Genomic DNA, 18,160 nt, shown 5'->3' with positions numbered 1-18,160 from the left:
GGGAGGGAGACGCAAGAGGGAGGAGATATGGGGATATATGTATATGTATAGCTGATTCACTTTGTTATACAGCAGAAACTAACACACCATTGTAAAGCAATTATACTCCAACAAAGATGTTGAAAAAATAAAGTAAAATAACTAAAAAAAAAAAAAAAGACCCAATGATTGATTCACCAGCTACATTAGTGATACTGATCGCCACGAAAATTTGGCACATTAATATTGTGGCCCAAAACTCCTAGGACTTTGACTTTCTGTCTTTTTAAAATTAAATAAATGAAAGAGAAAAAAAGTATCATATTCAAGAGTTCTATCCATTTCTGATTTAAAATCAAGTTTTGCTCAGAACATCATCATTCCTTTATCACCAATTCTTAAGAGGGTCAGAAAGGGACAGTGAAGGCAGGCAACAAAAACTCCCATACATCCCAGAAGTAAAAATTGCCACATAACAGCTTCCATCACCACTCTGCTCCAGCATCTGAGTGACGGTATGTATCTCTTTTGGGGGAATGGAGTGGGGAATAAACTATTTTCTAAAGCATTACAAATTGGTAGCTCATGACAGACAGGGTTAAGATTAGCCCCCTTGTTATTCATCTACTGCTCAACTGCTGGTATAAACCTGCCCATAAAAGAATATCACTCAGTGAATCACTTCAGGAGTTCTACAAAGTAAAGCCACATGGACGAAATGCTGCGAAAGGTGATGAAGCCAAACAGAGCAACACCCACCGACCCCAAAAAAAGTTTAAAAGAGAAATCCTACTGATTAAATTAATGGGTCAGTCCTAGGCTACACTGATTTTAAAGATAATTAAATCAACACCACAGAAATGAAACGGCAAAGTTCCTTACTTGCTTGCTCTTCTTAAATATAAAATATTATTTTAAATATAAACAAACCTCTGTAAGTTGTACAACTAATTCAGACTTAAATGTGACCACATAGATTGTTTTGTGTTATTCTTGTTTTTGTCAAAAAAGAAAATAGTTTTCTTTTAGATTATAAAAGATCTTTTTTTAGATCATAAAAGAAATGAACAATATAAGAAGGTATGAAGAAAAAAAATCACTGTGGAATTTTCCTATTATACATTACAATCTAATTTCTAGAACTCTAATTTAGTTCAGGTCTACATCAGTGGTTCTCAGTCTGGGCAATTTTGCCCCCCAAAAGGACATGTAGTAATGTCTGGGGGGCATCTTTGGTTGTCACAAACGGAGGGGACATCTAGTGGGCAGAGGCCAGGGATGCTGCAAAACACTCTACAATACACAGGACAGTACCCCTACAACAAAAAATTAGCTTGCTCAAAACATCAATAGTGCCAAGATTGAGAAACCCTGATGTACATTACCATGTAACTGGATTTCTCTAGCCTGTATGTCTCCTTAAATCTTGTCTTGTCCCTCCTTCCCAATAGCATCAGATTAATTTTTCCAAAGCAGTGCTTTCATTACATAATTTTTCTGTTGAAAAACCTATAATGGCTATTTATCACCAACAAATTAAATCTAAACTCCTCAGCCTGGATGTTAAGTCCCCTGTAACCTGATTCTACTTGGCTAGCAAAACCTTATCTTTTCCTCCTCTATTTCATCCTAGCCAATGCTATAGTTTTATTATTTTCCTGTTCCTAAACACCATTCTCAACGTTGGGCTCTTGCTCATGCCATTCCATGCCAAGAATATTCTCTCTTCCCTACCAGTTCAAACCCTTTCCACCTTCTAAAGCTTTAAGTTCTACTCCTTCAAGAAACCGTTCCCATTTTTCCAGTCTACAAGGATCTCTCTTTCCTGTATTTATTGTTATCTGTGCAATCACATACTGACTTGTAACATTATCCAGTTGTTCCTGTTAAGTATACTTATCTTCCCAACAAGACTAGACCCCTCAAAAGATTAGAGGTTACATATCCACATTTCTACTGGTTGGTTTCACAAATATCTCCAACTCAATTTGTTCACAACAGAATTCTTAATTGTCCTCCTTCAAATTTGTCTCCTCTCAAAGAATTCTCCTTATTAAATGGTGCCCCCCCAAATTAAATCCAGGTAGCTGTTCTTGATCCCCCCACAATCAATTTCCATGTCTCATTGGTTCTTCCTCTAAAACATCTCTTGAATTTATCTACTTCTTTCCTACTCCACTGCTACCACTTTAGTCTAGGTTACCTTCATCCTAAAACTGTGTTTACTTTTGCCTCCTTCCTCCCTGACCTTTCACATATAGTAGCCAGAGAGATCTTAAGATCTATATCAGATAGTGTCAACCCATGGCTGAAAATCCTTCAGTGATTCCCCATTACAGTTAGAATGAAAACTGAACTCCTTATAATGGCCTTCCATTACTATGCAACTCCAGCCACACTGGCCCTCTTTCAGTTCTTCCAATGCCAAGTTCTGCTGTGTCTTAGGCACTTTGCACATGCTGTTTTCTCTGCTTGTAATGCTCTTCAAACTACTGTTTCCTTCTCAAACTTTGAACTCAGCTTCAATGTTATTTGCTCAAAAGGAACTTTCCTAACATCCTTTTTAGAGTAGGTGTTAGAATGTCTTTTATCTGTGCTTGGCACATATCAGGTGCATAAGTCTTCCCAATTTGATTTTTTTCATTGAGGCTGCTTCTGAACATTGATGGTCCAATTGCAAATCTGACTTAGGTAAGGACCCTCCTATTAGGTCTCTCTCCTAACACCCTATTTATAGTGCCCTTCTTATCACAGTTTATAATTATTAATTTGTGATTATTTGTCTCATGCTTTCTCTATATATAAGCACAAAGGCTATATCGGGATACTAGTCCATAAAGGAATTACTACATATTTGTAACGACTTCCCCCTCTACCTCCCCATCCCAAAGCTTATTCTCTCAGTTCAGGTACTATGTAGCACTGTCTTCAAGACACTATATTGGACCTAATGTAATCTGTTTTCCAAAAGAAAATTTTATAAACAAAATGTTTCAGCTAACTTGTATAAATTTTTTCAATGAAGATCAAATAGTCAAATGCCTATTGATTTATCAATTTAGTTACTTACATATATTTTTTTAAAGCATAAAATATATTCAGGAATTTCACTTTTTTCTACTCTCATTGGATAACACAGCTTTATTGAAAAGCCATTATGGGGGGGGGGTGGGAATCATCTAACACAATTTTCCTGAATACACTACCTTCAATTCTATTACTTGAAAATGGTACCTTATGAATCCACGTTAGATGCTGTCCCTGTTCATCTTATCCCAAGCCAAAAGTATTCCTTCACTATCTAATAATCTCTAAAACAATATTATATGTGTAAAGCACCCACTTACTATACTGCTTACTAAGGTGATTTTTACTTCATCCAACACTTCTGTGATGTCCTACCCCCAGGAATAATTGACAAATCTACATGTCCTTTTAAAAATCAATTTCATCAGGTGAATTTTATAAACATGCAAATTAGCGTTGATTCAAGTCACTTAGGCTAGTGTGTCTTCCCTAAATAGTTATTTTAAAAATAAAATAATTGACAGAATTTCTGCCTCATAATAGGAGAGATTTTTTGCAAAGACTCAAAGTAACAATTTCCTATAAGAGATAATTTGGAGGAGGCACTTATATTTAGGCTTATGTGACATATCAACCTGGGTATTCCATGTTAAAACTTTAAAAAAAGAAAAAGCAAAAAACAGTTGCTCATCTTTTCTCTCAACTTTTTCCTATGCCTAGTAATACCTCAAACCCTGAGGCATCCCTAGAAAGGAAACGCTTTTCCAACTTACTCTCATTCCTCTACAAATACATGCAATCGCTTATCATAGTTTGAAAAAAAAAAGTATCTTATTTAGTTGTTCTATTTTTATTTTCTTCCTTACTCTTCTTTCCTGTTTTCAGCACTATCCCTGATCAGTTTATCTTTATCATCGTAGCCAAAGTTGCTTGTTCCTCCTACTGCTCCAGATCTCTTCTTGAATGACTTCTTATCCTAAAAATTACAACCAAATTCTCACCTAGCTATATCCTAAAACTTCTTACCTCTGTCCCCAAATCTAATAAACAAAGGTAGTGTGCGTGAGGGTGGGGGGAGACAAATTTGACCCTTAAGCCTTAAAAATACCGAAATGCATTACTGCTAAGAGTACTTTAAGGAAAAAGAGAAAACCTGATGGGTACTATCAAGGAGTTGGCTACATGTTTCTTTTCTTCTCCATGTTTTTATGCAAGTTGAAATTGTTATTAAAAAGTGGTTATAGGCTAGCAATAAAACTAGTTTATCATTTTAGAAGCTGTACCTATAGGGCAAATGTATCATTAATTATTAAGACAAAATAACAAAATTATGAAACAGAAATTAAACAACTTGAGTGATCTGCTTATCCATTTAAGAGAATATAGATAGCAACTTCTAATTTCATGTTAGGCCTCAAAAAACAAAAATCTTAAAAAGAGACTCTTTACTAGTAAGAGAAATTTGGATGGAAAGAAATAGCTTTGAAAGCACCAGTATAATGTACAAACAGGTAAACTTCCTAAGACAGAATCCCACATTACGTTAATTAAAAAACGAATAGCTGCTATATGTAAAGAGCTGGAGAAGGAGCCAACTAGGAGAAGTTGATATTTCATCCTGTGAAGAAAAATTAAGGAAATATGGAAGGAGTGATGTATTAAAATATTTACTATTTGACATCACAGGTCTTTAAGGGCAATATGAAGCAATTTCTAAAATCGGTTTGCTTTATAACTTCAAAATAAAGAAAGCCCATGACTCAATGACAGCAGTTGATAGAGGTCAACTCTTCTAATTAAGTCAAAGATCACAGGATAGGGTGAAAGTCTCACAGACCTGGTCCATCACCAAGGGACAAAAGATTCAGTTTCTTCAGATGGCGGGGGGGAAATGACTTGGCACTGCTTCACACACTTAAAAATCCAATAGTGTTTCTTCCATGCCAACAGAGCACTGTGCGTCAAAGCATACCTTGGTGTGGTATGGATGGAAAAACCATCATTTGTCTTTCATTTCCTGAACGCCTGGTAAACAGGCACGATAAAACACTCCTCATCCCCCTCACAGGTCATGGAAAAAATCCAATTTGCCGTTTCCACCCTCTCCCCTTGTATAGGTGCTTGCGCCTCGGCACTGGGCCTTGGGGTTCTCTTCGCAGATCATTGTCCAGAGGGAAATTTACTGAGCGAGAAAAGCAACGTGGACTATAAAGTCTGTTACCAAAATAGAAATTAGTATTAAAAACACCGATCCTACCCTCCCTCCACCCTCTCACAGAAAACAAAAACAAAACCAACACTCGTCCTGCAAACTTGCCCCATCGTTATGAAGATCGTACAAGCGCTGATCAAACGTGCCTCCCAAACATCCATAGGCAAGAGAGCACCTCGGGCGAGTTGTCGGCCCCTCATCCCTCACGCCGGCCGGGCCCAGCCGCTGGTATGACAGGAGGGGCTCACCGGACGCTGGCCGGGGGAGAAATGAGGTATTATTGCCGAACTCCGCTCACACCAAGGGGAAGAAGTAACGTAGGGCCAGAGGTAACACGGCTGAGGTTGCGGGCAAGGCCTCGGAACTAACGAGAAGACAGGCAGGAGCCGGCGTGAGGGGAGGCGGGAGAAGCAGCTGGGCCTAGGCCGCACCAGGCCGCGGAGTGGCCATACGCTGCTTCTCGACCGAGGCTGAGAGCCAAGCCTCAGAGAAGACGGTTACCATTACCTGGACAGGTTCCTGCAGCACCGTCATCCTGGAGGCTCAGGCCCACTTTCTGCAGTGCCTCAGGCCCCCCCCGTAGCGGCTCCGGCCCGGCCAGCCCCGGCTCATTTAAACTCACCAGCGACCGTTACCGGGGGATGGGGGAAGCCGAGCGTTTGCCGAGCACCTCCGAGCGGGACACGGAAAAACCCGAAGTGGAGAGACCCGCGCGGGAGCCAGACGAAAAGGCCCGAAGGAGACCGGAAATACCCGAGGTGAATCAGCGGAGGAGGAGACCGTTGCCGGAAGTTGTCGAGGACAACCGGAGACTACCGAGTGTGATCCAGAGCGTAGGTTTCTCTTCTCGGCCACGCCTTCCTTCACGCACGCCACGCCCCATCGGCCACCCAAGGCTGGGGCACGCCTCATCGACAACCAATAGGCTGGGCGTGGCGTGCGGGAGTCCGCTGGGAGCATTACGTGGCCGGGCCGAGCTCTCGGTTCGCCGTTCAACCCTGCTGGATTAATTGGTGCGTGGTAGATTAAGCAAAGAGTTAAACTCGAGAGTTTGGGGCTGACTTTAATTAATCAAGAAGTATCTGTCTGTTGAGTTTAGGTCGTTCATCCATTCCAGAACTACCTATTCATGGCTCAAAGGGAAATAGGAAATTGGAAAGATTGCCATTCTTCAAAGATTTAGTATGACCTCTGTCCTCAAAGAGATTACGGTCTGTTTAACGAAAAGTAACGTAACAAAGAATGCTACATTATGTGGTGCCCATTATAAGTGACGTAAAAATTCAGAGGAACGGGAAATTAATTAGCATTGAGATGAGGAAAGTTTCAGACTTAAACTGGGTTTTGAAGGGTGGGTAGACTTAGAAGAAATGAAAGGAGAAAGTGAAAGGATGCAGAATGAGATCAATCTGGTAAGAGTTAAGACATTAACTGGAAATGAGTATTTAGGTGGCCAGATCACGGAAAATCTCAGGAGAGCAGAAATTTTTATTCTTGTTAAGAGAGGCGTTGTGGTGTGTTGGGAAATCCGGAGGTTGGGTTTGAATTTTATCTCTGGCACTAACTTAGCTTTAGGTCCTTAGGCAAGTCACAACCTCTCTGAACTTCTATTTCCTTAGTCTGAAAAAACACCGTTAAGAGAACTACGTGCATTAATGTATGTGACTGTGTCTAACACACATAAGAGGCTCTCAGATTTCCTTCCTGCTCCCCCTACCCCCGAAATGTGTGAACAGGGAACTATTAAAATTTTGGTTTTTGGTAGATGAGAAAAACAGTCTCTGCAATATTTTTTTAATTGAAGTATAGTTGATTTACAATATCGTGTTGGTTTCAGGTGTACAGCAAAGTGATTCAGATATATTTTCTTTTTTCAGATTATTTTTCCACTATAGGTTATTACAAGATACTGAATATAGTTCCCTGTGATATACAGTAAATCCTTGTTGCTTATTTTGTGTATAGTAGTTTGTATCTACTAATCCCACACACCTAATTTCTCCCTCTCTTCTTCCCTTTCCCCTTTGGTAACCATATGGTTGAAGAAAACAGTTTTTAAAGGTTGATGTCCTAATGAGGACATCTCTAGGGTAGATGTGGGACTCAATGGTATATTCCATTTGTGTGGAAATTTCCCTTTCTGGTTCTCATATTTTATGCAGATAAAATCAGGTTAGAATGGGTCACTCCCTTCCTTTGGGTGATGTTGCGGGGGAGTGTTTTGTTTTGTTTTAAACACCAGTTGACAGAGCTATAACCTTTACCACCAGCCATCTCTAGTCACTGCTTGTGTACTTATAGCCCCATAAAGGGTAGGTGCTAAGGTGATTTTTTGCTGCCATATGCCCTGTTCTGTTAGCAGGATTATGCTGGATGAATTAGAGTGGAAATAGTGTTCTACACTGTCCAGTGTGGTAGCCACTAGCTACTGTTTAGTTAAATTCAAGTGAAATTAAAAATGAAGCTCTTCAGATGCCCTAGCCACATTCTGAGGACTCAATACACATATGTGGCTAGCGACTCCTATACTGGATAGCATAGATACAGAATATTACCATCGTTGGCTTGATTAGGGCTGGAAGATCCAAGATGGCTTCACTCACATGTTTGGGGCCTTGGTGCTGGCTGTTGGCTGAGCCCCTCATTTCTCCTCCACATGACCTCTCATCAGTCAGTAGTCTAATCCTAGCTTCTTGACTTGGCAGCTGGCAACCAAGAAGGCAAAAACGGAAGCAGTGAGACCCCTTAAGGCCTAGGTCTGTAAGTCAAACCCCATCACTTCTTATTGGTCAGATTAAGACACAGGGCCAGCCTGCGTCTCAACAGGAGGAGATGGGAGGAATGGCAAAGTGACACTGCAAAAGGCATGTGCCATGGGAGGGATTGACCATCTTTGAGATGAGAGACTGGCAGTGGGAATGGAAAGACAGGGGTGGGTAAGCGATATTACTCTTTTTTTTTTTTTTTTTTTGCGATACTACTCTTCAAATGTGATGCTTTAACTGAACACAGCACTCCAGATTTAGTCAAATGAATTCAGAAGGCAATAGGACTATTGCTTTTACTATCTGGATGACTTCTATTAAAGTGCACTAAAGTTTATGTGCTGCCCATGCTAAGCTTTTGGTTATTTTACGCACATAGCGCTGTTTCACACGACATGCTGCCATGTCTTGTACCTGCACATTTGATTCTTGTAAATTTAAATGTAGGAACTCACAACACAGGATATATACAGATGATATTTTGTGTGTGAAAATGTGTGTCTAGGCTCAGCATTTAAAGACTCTGTGATGCTTAGCACTCTGGCTCTTAAGCTTAGAATTTGCCTAAAATTCACCCCTACCCCCCTGCCCTTTTTTTCTTTTTTCTAATAAAGAGCATCTCTTTTCTGACCATTGTTCACTGGGCTAACACATCTGTTGCGGTTTTGTGCCCATTCAGACCCCATTGTTTGAAGTTGTGCTTTGATGGACTCTTTTAGAGCATTTTTACTTCCTTTTCTGTTTCTGATTGACCTACTTAAACTCACCGTCCAGCAACCACTTGAGCATCCTGCCATCACCCATTATCAACATATCTTTAGCTGGCAAGTGGAGTTAGGTTACAATAAGCATTATTCCAAACATGATAAATTATCCTTTTCCTTAGCCTGCCTCTTGGTCTGTTTCATATTCAATCAGATTTGGAAACCAGGGTTTAGGGAACTATTCAAGAAGCTAGACATGGTATCATTGGCAAGGTGCAGGCCCACTGGTATAGCCAGAGTAAGCTTACTCTTCTGAATTCCTTCAGTCCTCCTTATCTGTACGCTTCTCTTGTCCCTGTTGTATGCTGCCTCTTATCCTCTTTGTACTATCTGACCGTGAAGCTTCCCCCCCCAATTCGCTCCTCTCTCTTCATCAAGTCACCCCCTTCCTTTGGCATCTCTGATCACACAGTCTCCTGGTTTTCATCCTACTGCTCTGTTCTTTATCAGTTTCCTTTACAGAACCCCTAACATTAGAATGCTTCAGGGGTCAGTTCTAGGCCTTCTCACCTTACACCTTCTTCTTAGGCAAACTCTTTCATTCTGATGGCCTCAATTTTTTATCTAAAATTGTTCCAAAATCTGTATCTCCAGCCAGACTCTTTATAGAACTCCAGACCTAAATGCCTAGCTGTCAACTGGATGTCTCACAAATACTTTGTTCAGAATGGAACTCCTCGTTCCTCATACTTGAAATATTACCTTACTTGAAATATTACCTATCCCAGTTTCTCCATCGCCCAAACCTGAAACCACTCTCTTTTTTTAGCCCTAACATCCAGTCTCAGAGCCCTACTAATTTTACTTCCTAAATAGACACCTTCATGTCTCTTGCTGCCTCAAGTCTCACCTACCTCCAAAAACAAGTTTAATCATGTCAGGACCCCCCTCGCTAAGCCTCCCCACTGTTGACCCAAAACAAATAGACTGGGACTTCCCTGGTGGTGCAGTGGTTAAGAATCCGCCTGCCAATGCAGGGGACAGATTTGAGCCCTGGTCTGGGCAGATCCCACATGCCGTGGAGCAACTAAGCCCGTGCGCCACAACTACTGAGCTTGAGCTCTAGAGCCCGCAAGCCACAGCTATTGAGCCCACGTGCCACAATTACTGAAGCCGGTGCACCTAGAGCCTGTGCTCCGCAACGAGAAGCCACCTCAATGAGAAGCCCACGAACCGCAACAAAGAGTAGCCCCCGCTCTCTGCAACTAGAGAAAGCCCGCGCACAGCTATGAAGACCCAACACAGCCAAAATATAAATAAATTTTTAAAAATTAAAAATAAAAAAACAGACTGCCAGTTATTTCTTCAGCAAAAAAATGTTTTTTGGGAGATCAGCAAAGTTCAATTCAGGATCTGCAACTATGGTGAGCCACATGAAAGTCCCCAGCAAAAATGGAGAAAAACTCTTTTATAGAGGGGAAAAGGAAGTCAGGAGGGCTATAGTAAACAAAAAGTCCATGGCTCTTCCTTGGCTGAGAGTTGTGACAGTCTCTCATTGGCTGAGCTCTTGCCAGGAAAGAAGAGGAAGTCTTTCTTCTTCCTGTTGGACTCTGCTATTGCTCTCACGCCCTCTTCTGGTCTCCCAACTCCATTTTAATTGAAGTTTCAGTTTATTAACTTTTTACATGCTCCAATTTAGGATTTCCCATTGTTCTCAGGATATAGTCCAAACCCTTTAACTAGTCTTACAAGGCTGTCCAAGGTCTAGTCTCCGCCTCCTCATTTAGCCTTAAGTCGCCCGTCTCCCTCTTATACTATATATTCCAGTGAAGGGGATCAGAAAATGCCACTTTGGCATGAGGATTATTTTGAACTGAAAGCAATTAAGACAGCAAACATAAATCTTTTTGCCCTCCCCCATCTGCCTAAAAGCATGACATAAATTCCCCTTTGTGAAGGTGTATCCCCTCCCCTCTCCTGTAAAAGGAGCAGGAAAACAACCATTATCACTGGAGACAGAGGATTGGCACTGAGCTGGGTCCACACCAAAAACCCTTACTAAAATAACCTTTATCTTCCATTCATTTCCCCATCTATTTACCTTTCCACAATTTACCACCCCTAGAGGCCCAAACCCTGTTTCTTTGTCTTGTTACTTCTCCACAAATATATTGCCCTTTGCTAAGATGATAGGTAGGCCCCAAATTCTAACCACCTCTTTGAGTCACTTATCACTGAATTCACCCATGTGCATGCATGTTGCATGTGTAAATAAAATGTTGATTTTTTTTTTTTTTTTTTTTTGCGGTACGCGGACCTCTCACTGTTGTGGCCTCTCCCGTTGCAGAGCACAGGCTCTGGACCCGCAGGCTCTGCGGGCCATGGCTCACAGGTCCAGCCGCTCTGCGGCCTGTGGGATCTTCCCAGGCCGGGGCATGAACCTGTGTCCCCTGCATTAGCAGGCGGACTCTCAACCACTGCGCCACCAGGGAATCTCTAAAACGTTGTTTTTTAAAATTCTGTTAACCCGTCTTTTGTCAGTTTAACCTGCAGGGCCCCAGACCCTGAAAATAAGAGGATAGAGGGAAAAGGTTTTTTTCTCTCCCCTACAGCAGCTACATGGAACTTCTTGACCCACTTTCTTGCCCCAGTCTTTGTATATACTGCTCTCTCTGTCCAGAACACTCTAATTCCACTCTTCACTTGGCTATCTCTGCCCATCCTCCAAATATACTTCTTTAGATTTTTTCTGATGTATTGGAACACAGGGATAGGTTGCCTATCCCTGCTACTGGTCGAGTGCTAACATACTTGTCATTATTCTTATTGCCCTTTACTGTGATTACTTCCTATCTAGCCTATAAGCTCCATGATAGAAGCCTTGTTTGCCTGTTGCAGGATATATTCTCCACCTTTAATACAGTATCTGGTACAGGCATACCTTGCAGATATTGTGAGTTGTATTCAAGACCATCACAATAAAGCAAATAGCAAAACACAGCAAGTCACACGAATTTTTTGTCTTCCCAGTGCTTATAAAAGTTATGTTTATAGTGTACTGTAGTCTATTAAGTGTGCAATAGTATTATGTCTAAAAAAAGGTACATACCTTAATTTAAAAATACTTCAGCAAGTAATAGTAGTGACATCAAAGATCACTGGACACAGATCACCGTAACAAATATAATAATAATGAAAAAGTTTGAAATATTGTGAGAATTACCAAAATGTGACACAGAGACACAAAGTGAGCAAATGCTGTTGGAAAAATAGTGCCAATAGATTTGCTTGATGCAGCGTTACCCACAACCTTCAATTTGTAGAAGGTTACAAAGCAAAATGTAATCAAACAAGATATGCCTGTACATGATGGGTATTCATTCTTATTTGTTTAATGAATGAATAAAATAAACTCATTCTGTTCCTATTATTATTTTAAAAACTTTTATTGGGGTATAGTTGCTTTACAATGTTGTGTTAGTTTTTGCTGTACAACAAAGTGAATCAGTTATATATATACAGATCCATATCTGCATCTATATCTATATATAGATATCCACTCTTTTTTTAGATTTCCTTCCCATTTAGGTCACCACAGAGCATTGAGTAGAGTTCCCTGTGCTCTACCTGTTCCTATTATTGTTTTTTGTTTATTGATTGATGTTATATACTGAATATTTGTGTCCCCCTCCCCTCCCTATTCATATGTTGAAGCCCTAACCCCCAGTGTGGCTGTATTTGCTGATGGAGCCTCTAAGGTTAATGAGATCATAAGGGTGGAGCCCTGATCCAATAAGATTAGTGTCCTTATAAGAAGAGACACCAGAGAGCTCACTCTCTTTCTCTACTGCCCTCCCTTGTGCATGCACATCACCATGGAAATGTCATAGGAGGGCATGATGAGAAGGCAGTCAACTACAAGATAGGAAGAGAGCTCTTACCAGAAACCAAATTTGTTAGCATCTTGATCATGAACTTCTAGCCTACAAACTATGAGAAAATAAATTTCTGTTGTTTAAGGCGCCCAGTCTGTGGTATTTTGTTATAGCATCCTGAGCAGACTAATACAATTGGTTATTCTATTTATGTCTTGTCTCGCTAAGGGAAGGCCAAGGCTTATATTTCTCCATATTGTTATTTGAAAAGCATTACATATTTAGTAGATGTTTAAAAAATATTGACTGAGTGATTAAAGTGTAAGCCTTGACAAATATTACTTCTTCTTCCTAAAGTACTTTTCCCTTTCTCTTTAACTGGTTAAATTCTACTCATCCTTCAGGCCTCAGCCTTAATATCACCTCCTCAGAATATTCCGTGTGCTACCTAATCTAAATTATTAGCTTCATCCTATCTTTTTCTTTTTTTATAAAATTGAAGTATAGTTGATTTACAATATTGCATTAGTTTCAGGTGTACAGCAAAGAGATTCAGATATGTATATCTATATTTATATATCTATATCTATCTATCTATCTATCTGTATATATATCTTTCCAGATTCTTTTTTTTAACTGTTTCTTTTTTATATATATAAATTTATTTATTTATTTTATTTATTTTTGGCTGCATTGGGTCTTCATTGCTGTGCGTAGGCTTTCTCTAGTTGCGGTGAGCGGGGGCTACTCTTCGTTGTGGTACGTGGTCTTCTCACTGCGGTGGCTTCTCTTGTTGCAGAGCCTGGGCTCTAGGCATGCGGGCTACAGTAGCTGTGGCTCGCAGGCTTTAGAGCTCAGGCTCAGTAGTTGTGGTGCACGGGCTTAGTTACTCCTCAGCATGTGGGATCTTCCTGGACCAGGGCTTGGACCTGTGTCCCCTGCATTGGCAGGTGGATTCTTAACCACTGTGCCACCAGGGAAGCCCTTTCCAGATTCTTTTCCATCGTAGGTTATTGTAAGGTAATGAATATAGTTCCCTGTGCTATACAGTAAATTCTTGTTGCTTGTCTATTTTATATATAGTAGTGTGTATCTGTTAATCCCATACTCCTAATTTATCCCTTCCCTCCCCTTTCACTTTTGATAACCATAAGTTTGTTTTCTACACCTTGTGAGTCTGTTTCTATTTTGTAAATAAATTCATCTGTATTATTTTTTAGATTCCACATATAAGTGGTATCATATAATATTTGTCTCTCTGTGTTACTTCACTTAGTATCCTCTAGGTCCATCCATGTTGCTGCAAATGGTAATATTTCATTCTTTTTTATGGCCAAGTAATATTCCTTTATATATATTATATATATATACATATACACACATATCTTTTTATCCATTCATCTGTTGATGGACACTTAAGTAGGGTCCATGTCTTGGCTATTGTAAATAGTGCTGCTATGAACACTGGGGTGCATGTATCTTTTCGAATTAGCTCCATCCTATTGTTCTCTCTCACAGAGTCCTCATTCTTTTCCTTCATAGTATGTATGGTAATTTTAATTATATTTGTTTACTGTAAGTTCCTTGAAGGCAGGGACTTTGAGTCTCCATGATATCGCCACCACCTAGCACAGTGCCCTGTACAAATATGAAGAGATATTAAAATATTATAAATCTATAAACATTTTTGGAATATCTGATGATTGAATGCTTTGACCACTTAACTTATCTCTTATTGGTCATAACTTGATGCTTTTTTGACTCCCCCTCTCTGGACCCAGAGAACATGCTGGCCTTGCCTACACGTCCTTGAGGGATTTAAAGTCTAGGCAGTGTCTGAAGTGTTGAGGCTAATCAGAAGATGCATCTTGGCTAGGAGGGCTATGCAGACTCAAAGGGAAAGAGATCAACGGTAAGCAAATTAGCTTGTTTGGAGCGGAGGCTGTATAAACTTGGTTGAAATGATGGTGTTGGGGACAGTGGATAAGCTTTGGGTTCCAGGCTGATGACTTTAGACTGATAAAATAGACCAAGGGAGCTGCTGCTGGTGATTGAGCTGGGGAGTGACCTCATGAGAATGGAATGTGAGAAAGATTATGCTAACAGCTGAGGATTGTGTGAATTGGAGGAGAGAGTAGGGACCAGGAATGCAGCAGAGAGGCTGCTAGGGAGTCTAGGCAGCTCTGAATTTCTGTTATGATAGGATCCTAGATGGTTGAATCTGAAAAAAAGATGGAAAATGGAAATGGTTCTGAATTACTCATTTATAGTGAGAAATATTCTTATCCAATTCCTTCTCCTGAGGGCATTAAGATTCTAACCGGAAGGCAGCTTGGTGACTATAGACTTCAAACCAAAAGAGCTAATTGAATGATCTTACTGGCTATTATGTACTTTTCCTCAGAAGGGACATATATGTCTGACTGCTAGAGAAAAAATACCTGTATCATTTGGAGAGGACACCAAGCAAATAATAGATTCTTTATTTCTCCCTTTTCTAGTTTCTAGAGAGACTTTCATTGTTCTCTAAATAAATTGTACAACAATGGATTAAACACAGACTTGATTTATTCCAGTCTTGAGTATACACCATAGTGGTCTTAAATAGACTTTGTTATTATTCTTGGTTTGTTTTTGTGTCACAAATATTTGATTTGGGAGATAGGTGATAAGCTAGGTTTAAAACGTACTGAGTTTGAAGTGCCTCAGGTGAGAAATGTCCAAAGGTCAATTGAAAATGTGAAACTTGAACAATTTAAGAAAGAAGCTGGCACTGGAGATATAGATTTTTCAGGTAGAACTAAATGCTTTCTTTTTGGGGTTGTAAAACCCCTTGTAAAACCTTCGTGAGACTATTTATCATTATATTAAAACTCTGTTTATATATCTGCATCCTCCACACCAGAGAGTGAGCTCTTTGGGGCCAGCGGAGGCCTCTCACTCATCTTAGTAAACGTACCTGCACACTGTGTGTGCTCATTAGGTGTTAGTCGAATGAGTGAATGAGAGTAATGTAGATAAAGGAGATAAAGGAGAGGAGGGTCAGTGACATCTTTGGTGTTGTAAGTACAGCAGAGAAGGCCTAGAGATATCTAAGACCACAGATCTAGCCACAGACAAGTTACCAATGGAGTGTTAGGGGGGAAGTCAGAATTCAAGAAGTAAAAGAAGAAGCTGGTGGAAAGGGAAACCAAGAAAAGAGAATCATCTCTAGCATTGAAAGCACATCCCCAAATGCTGAGAACAAGTGCCTGCTAGGAGTTTGAATCACCTCCTCCTTACTGAGAGCCATCCATGCTGTAGGCACCAGGCCAGCTCTTTCATTGATGCCTTCTCGCTTCCATTCTCCCTTGGGTGCCAGGTTCCCAGAGGGAACCCCTATCAGCAATTCCAGCTCCCACTGTCACCTTAGTGTCCTGGGTTCTTGTCCCAGGTCTGCCGTGACTCACAGTGTGACCTTGGGCAAGTCACCCCCTTTTCTCTGGGTCTCTAAAGCCCCTTGCAGCTGTCAGGATGTCTGGGAGAATGCAGTTTGGATGACTGGTGAGGATTCCAACTTGCTCTCTGCTGCTTTTCATCTGTAAATCGCTTTGCCAAACACCAGCTGTCCTGCGCTCTGTTTTCGGTCCTCAGGCGGACTCTAACCCACCTGTCATTGGGCCCCTGCAGCATCCTCCTCCCACATTTCAGTTCGCAGATATGTCACCAGGCGGCACTGCCTTGATCTCAGCACAGAAAATAGCTTCAACCATTTAGGCTGACTGTTGAGTGATGAGGCCAAGCATATGTAGCACCTCCACCTGAACTAAAACAGCCAAGGAAATGAAGTTTGAGGACATGATTTAAGTGCTCTGAGAGCCGGTGCTACCATGGTCCTTGAAATTTTGATTTTAGACACCCTTCTACTTCTTTTCTGCCTTTACCTTGGGTGCTCTGGGCCTTAAGGGTCTCAGACTTCAGGTGACTCATTGCTTTTTTCCTCCTTCCTTGGTGGCAAGGAATCTTAGATACAGAGGACTGGGTTAATCACTCTACTTGATTTATAGCCTTCTTTCATCAATGGTTCATGCAAGGCCTCTCTTGTTTAATTGTTTATTTATTCCCTTTTATCTCATTACCCTTCCCATCTAAACAACGCTCAACATTACGTTAGGCAACCATCAGATATTTTTAATGTGTATTTCTTTTGTTTGTATGTGTTCTTTTGTGTGTGTGTGTGTGTGTGTGTGTGTGTGTGTGTGTGTTTTCTTTTGTATGTGTTCTTGAATAACAGGTAATGTTTCTAGTATGCATGTATTTTAAGATTTTTAATATGTTTTATTCCACCTAGTGTACCCAAAATGTTATTTCAAGATGTAATCAATAAAAAATTACTAATGAGATATATTACATTCTGTTTTTTATTTGGTCCTAAGTCTTCAAAATCCAGTGTGTGTTTTACTCTTATAGCATTATCTCAATTTGAATGCTAAATTTTCATCATAAATATTTGATCTGTATTTAAATTTCATAAAATTCACAGTTGAAAAGTAGATTCATGTACATGAGTTGTTCCAAACATACTTTAAAATTTTCCAGTAACTGAATCAAATACCAAAAAAATCATTTTCTTTTAATATTTGCATCCAAATTGAAAAAATTGCTTCATTTTATTTATTTATTTTTTTAACATCTTTATTGGGGTATAATTGCTTTACAATGGTGTGTTAGTTTCTGCTTTATAACAAAGTGAATCAGTTATACATATACTTATGTTCCCATATCTCCACCCTCCCTCCCTCCCTATCCCACCCCTGCAGGCAGTCACAAAGCACGGAGCTGATATCCCTGTGCTATAAATTGCTTCATTGATTTGACTTTGAAGCAAAAGCATGTCTGTTTCACAACTATGTGCAAGTTAAGTAAATTTACCAATTCTTGTGTCAATCAGAATTATTAACATGAAATTCAAAGAGATATTGCATAAATTGGAAAGCAACTCTAAGATTTATTAACACCGGCAAAACATTTAAACTTTTTTGTCATTTTTGCAGCCAATTTACATAGGACTGTTGATTACAATTAAAATATCCTGTGTGTTTATGTTAGAAAAATGTGTATTGATTTGCATTATGAGAAGTTTCAATTTTACCATAAATTCTTGTACCTATCTAGCTAAGTGGCAAATAAGCATTTTCTTTCCTTGGAGCTTCAATTTTAGCTTGTTCATATACAATACGGTATCAGTGAGATTGTATGCATATATTTTTAATTTATAGAAATATTATCGTGGCTTATACCTCATTCAATTTCTTACTTATCACTATGTTTCTTCTGTGTATGCATCTAATCCTTTGCTTCTAACTGCTACACACTCTTTCATGGTGCATGGTGCATCTTACCCAGGCATTCACAGTGATGGAGACCCAGATTGCTTCCAACTCCTGCTACCACAAATCATGCTGCAGACGTCCTGTTCATGTACCTTATGAATTCATGTGAGATTTCTTTCAGATGTATACTTAGATTGATTGCCCTTCTAAATCATAAAGCAGTACTCCTTCTATCCCGCATATTTCTTAGCTTTTCTATTTTTTTTTTTTTTTTTTTTTTTTTTTT

At 39.9% G+C, this 18,160-nt stretch overlaps 2 protein-coding genes across 6 annotated transcripts in view; one reads left to right on the top strand and one right to left on the bottom strand.

Moving 5' to 3' along the window:
- Positions 1-5,931, bottom strand: part of CDC27 (cell division cycle 27) — a 58,095-nt gene extending 52,164 nt beyond the window's left edge. For 4 of the 5 annotated variants that reach the window (XM_024760750.1, XM_024760752.1, XM_024760751.1 and 1 more), the window contains exon 1: positions 5,726-5,930. In XM_024760750.1, the coding sequence (XP_024616518.1) occupies positions 5,726-5,752 (27 nt within the window). In that variant the 5' untranslated portion in view covers positions 5,753-5,930. Of the gene's footprint in view, positions 1-5,725 lie in introns of all 5 variants that reach the window. The other variant, XR_003005405.1, reaches the window with a different exon arrangement.
- Positions 5,932-6,158: 227 nt separating this feature from the next.
- The window catches only part of MYL4 (myosin light chain 4), a 29,970-nt gene continuing 17,968 nt past the window's right edge, over positions 6,159-18,160 (top strand). The window contains exon 1 of the mRNA XM_024760817.1: positions 6,159-6,231. The gene's annotated coding sequence lies outside the window, so the exon portion shown is untranslated. The remainder of the gene's footprint in view (positions 6,232-18,160) is intronic.

This window comes from Neophocaena asiaeorientalis, unplaced genomic scaffold (assembly GCF_003031525.2).
Source record: "Neophocaena asiaeorientalis asiaeorientalis breed wild unplaced genomic scaffold, Neophocaena_asiaeorientalis_V1.1 scaffold30, whole genome shotgun sequence".
NCBI lineage: Eukaryota > Metazoa > Chordata > Mammalia > Artiodactyla > Phocoenidae > Neophocaena > Neophocaena asiaeorientalis.
Note: the sequence above shows the minus strand (reverse complement) of the source record. Positions and strands in the feature narration are given on the sequence as shown.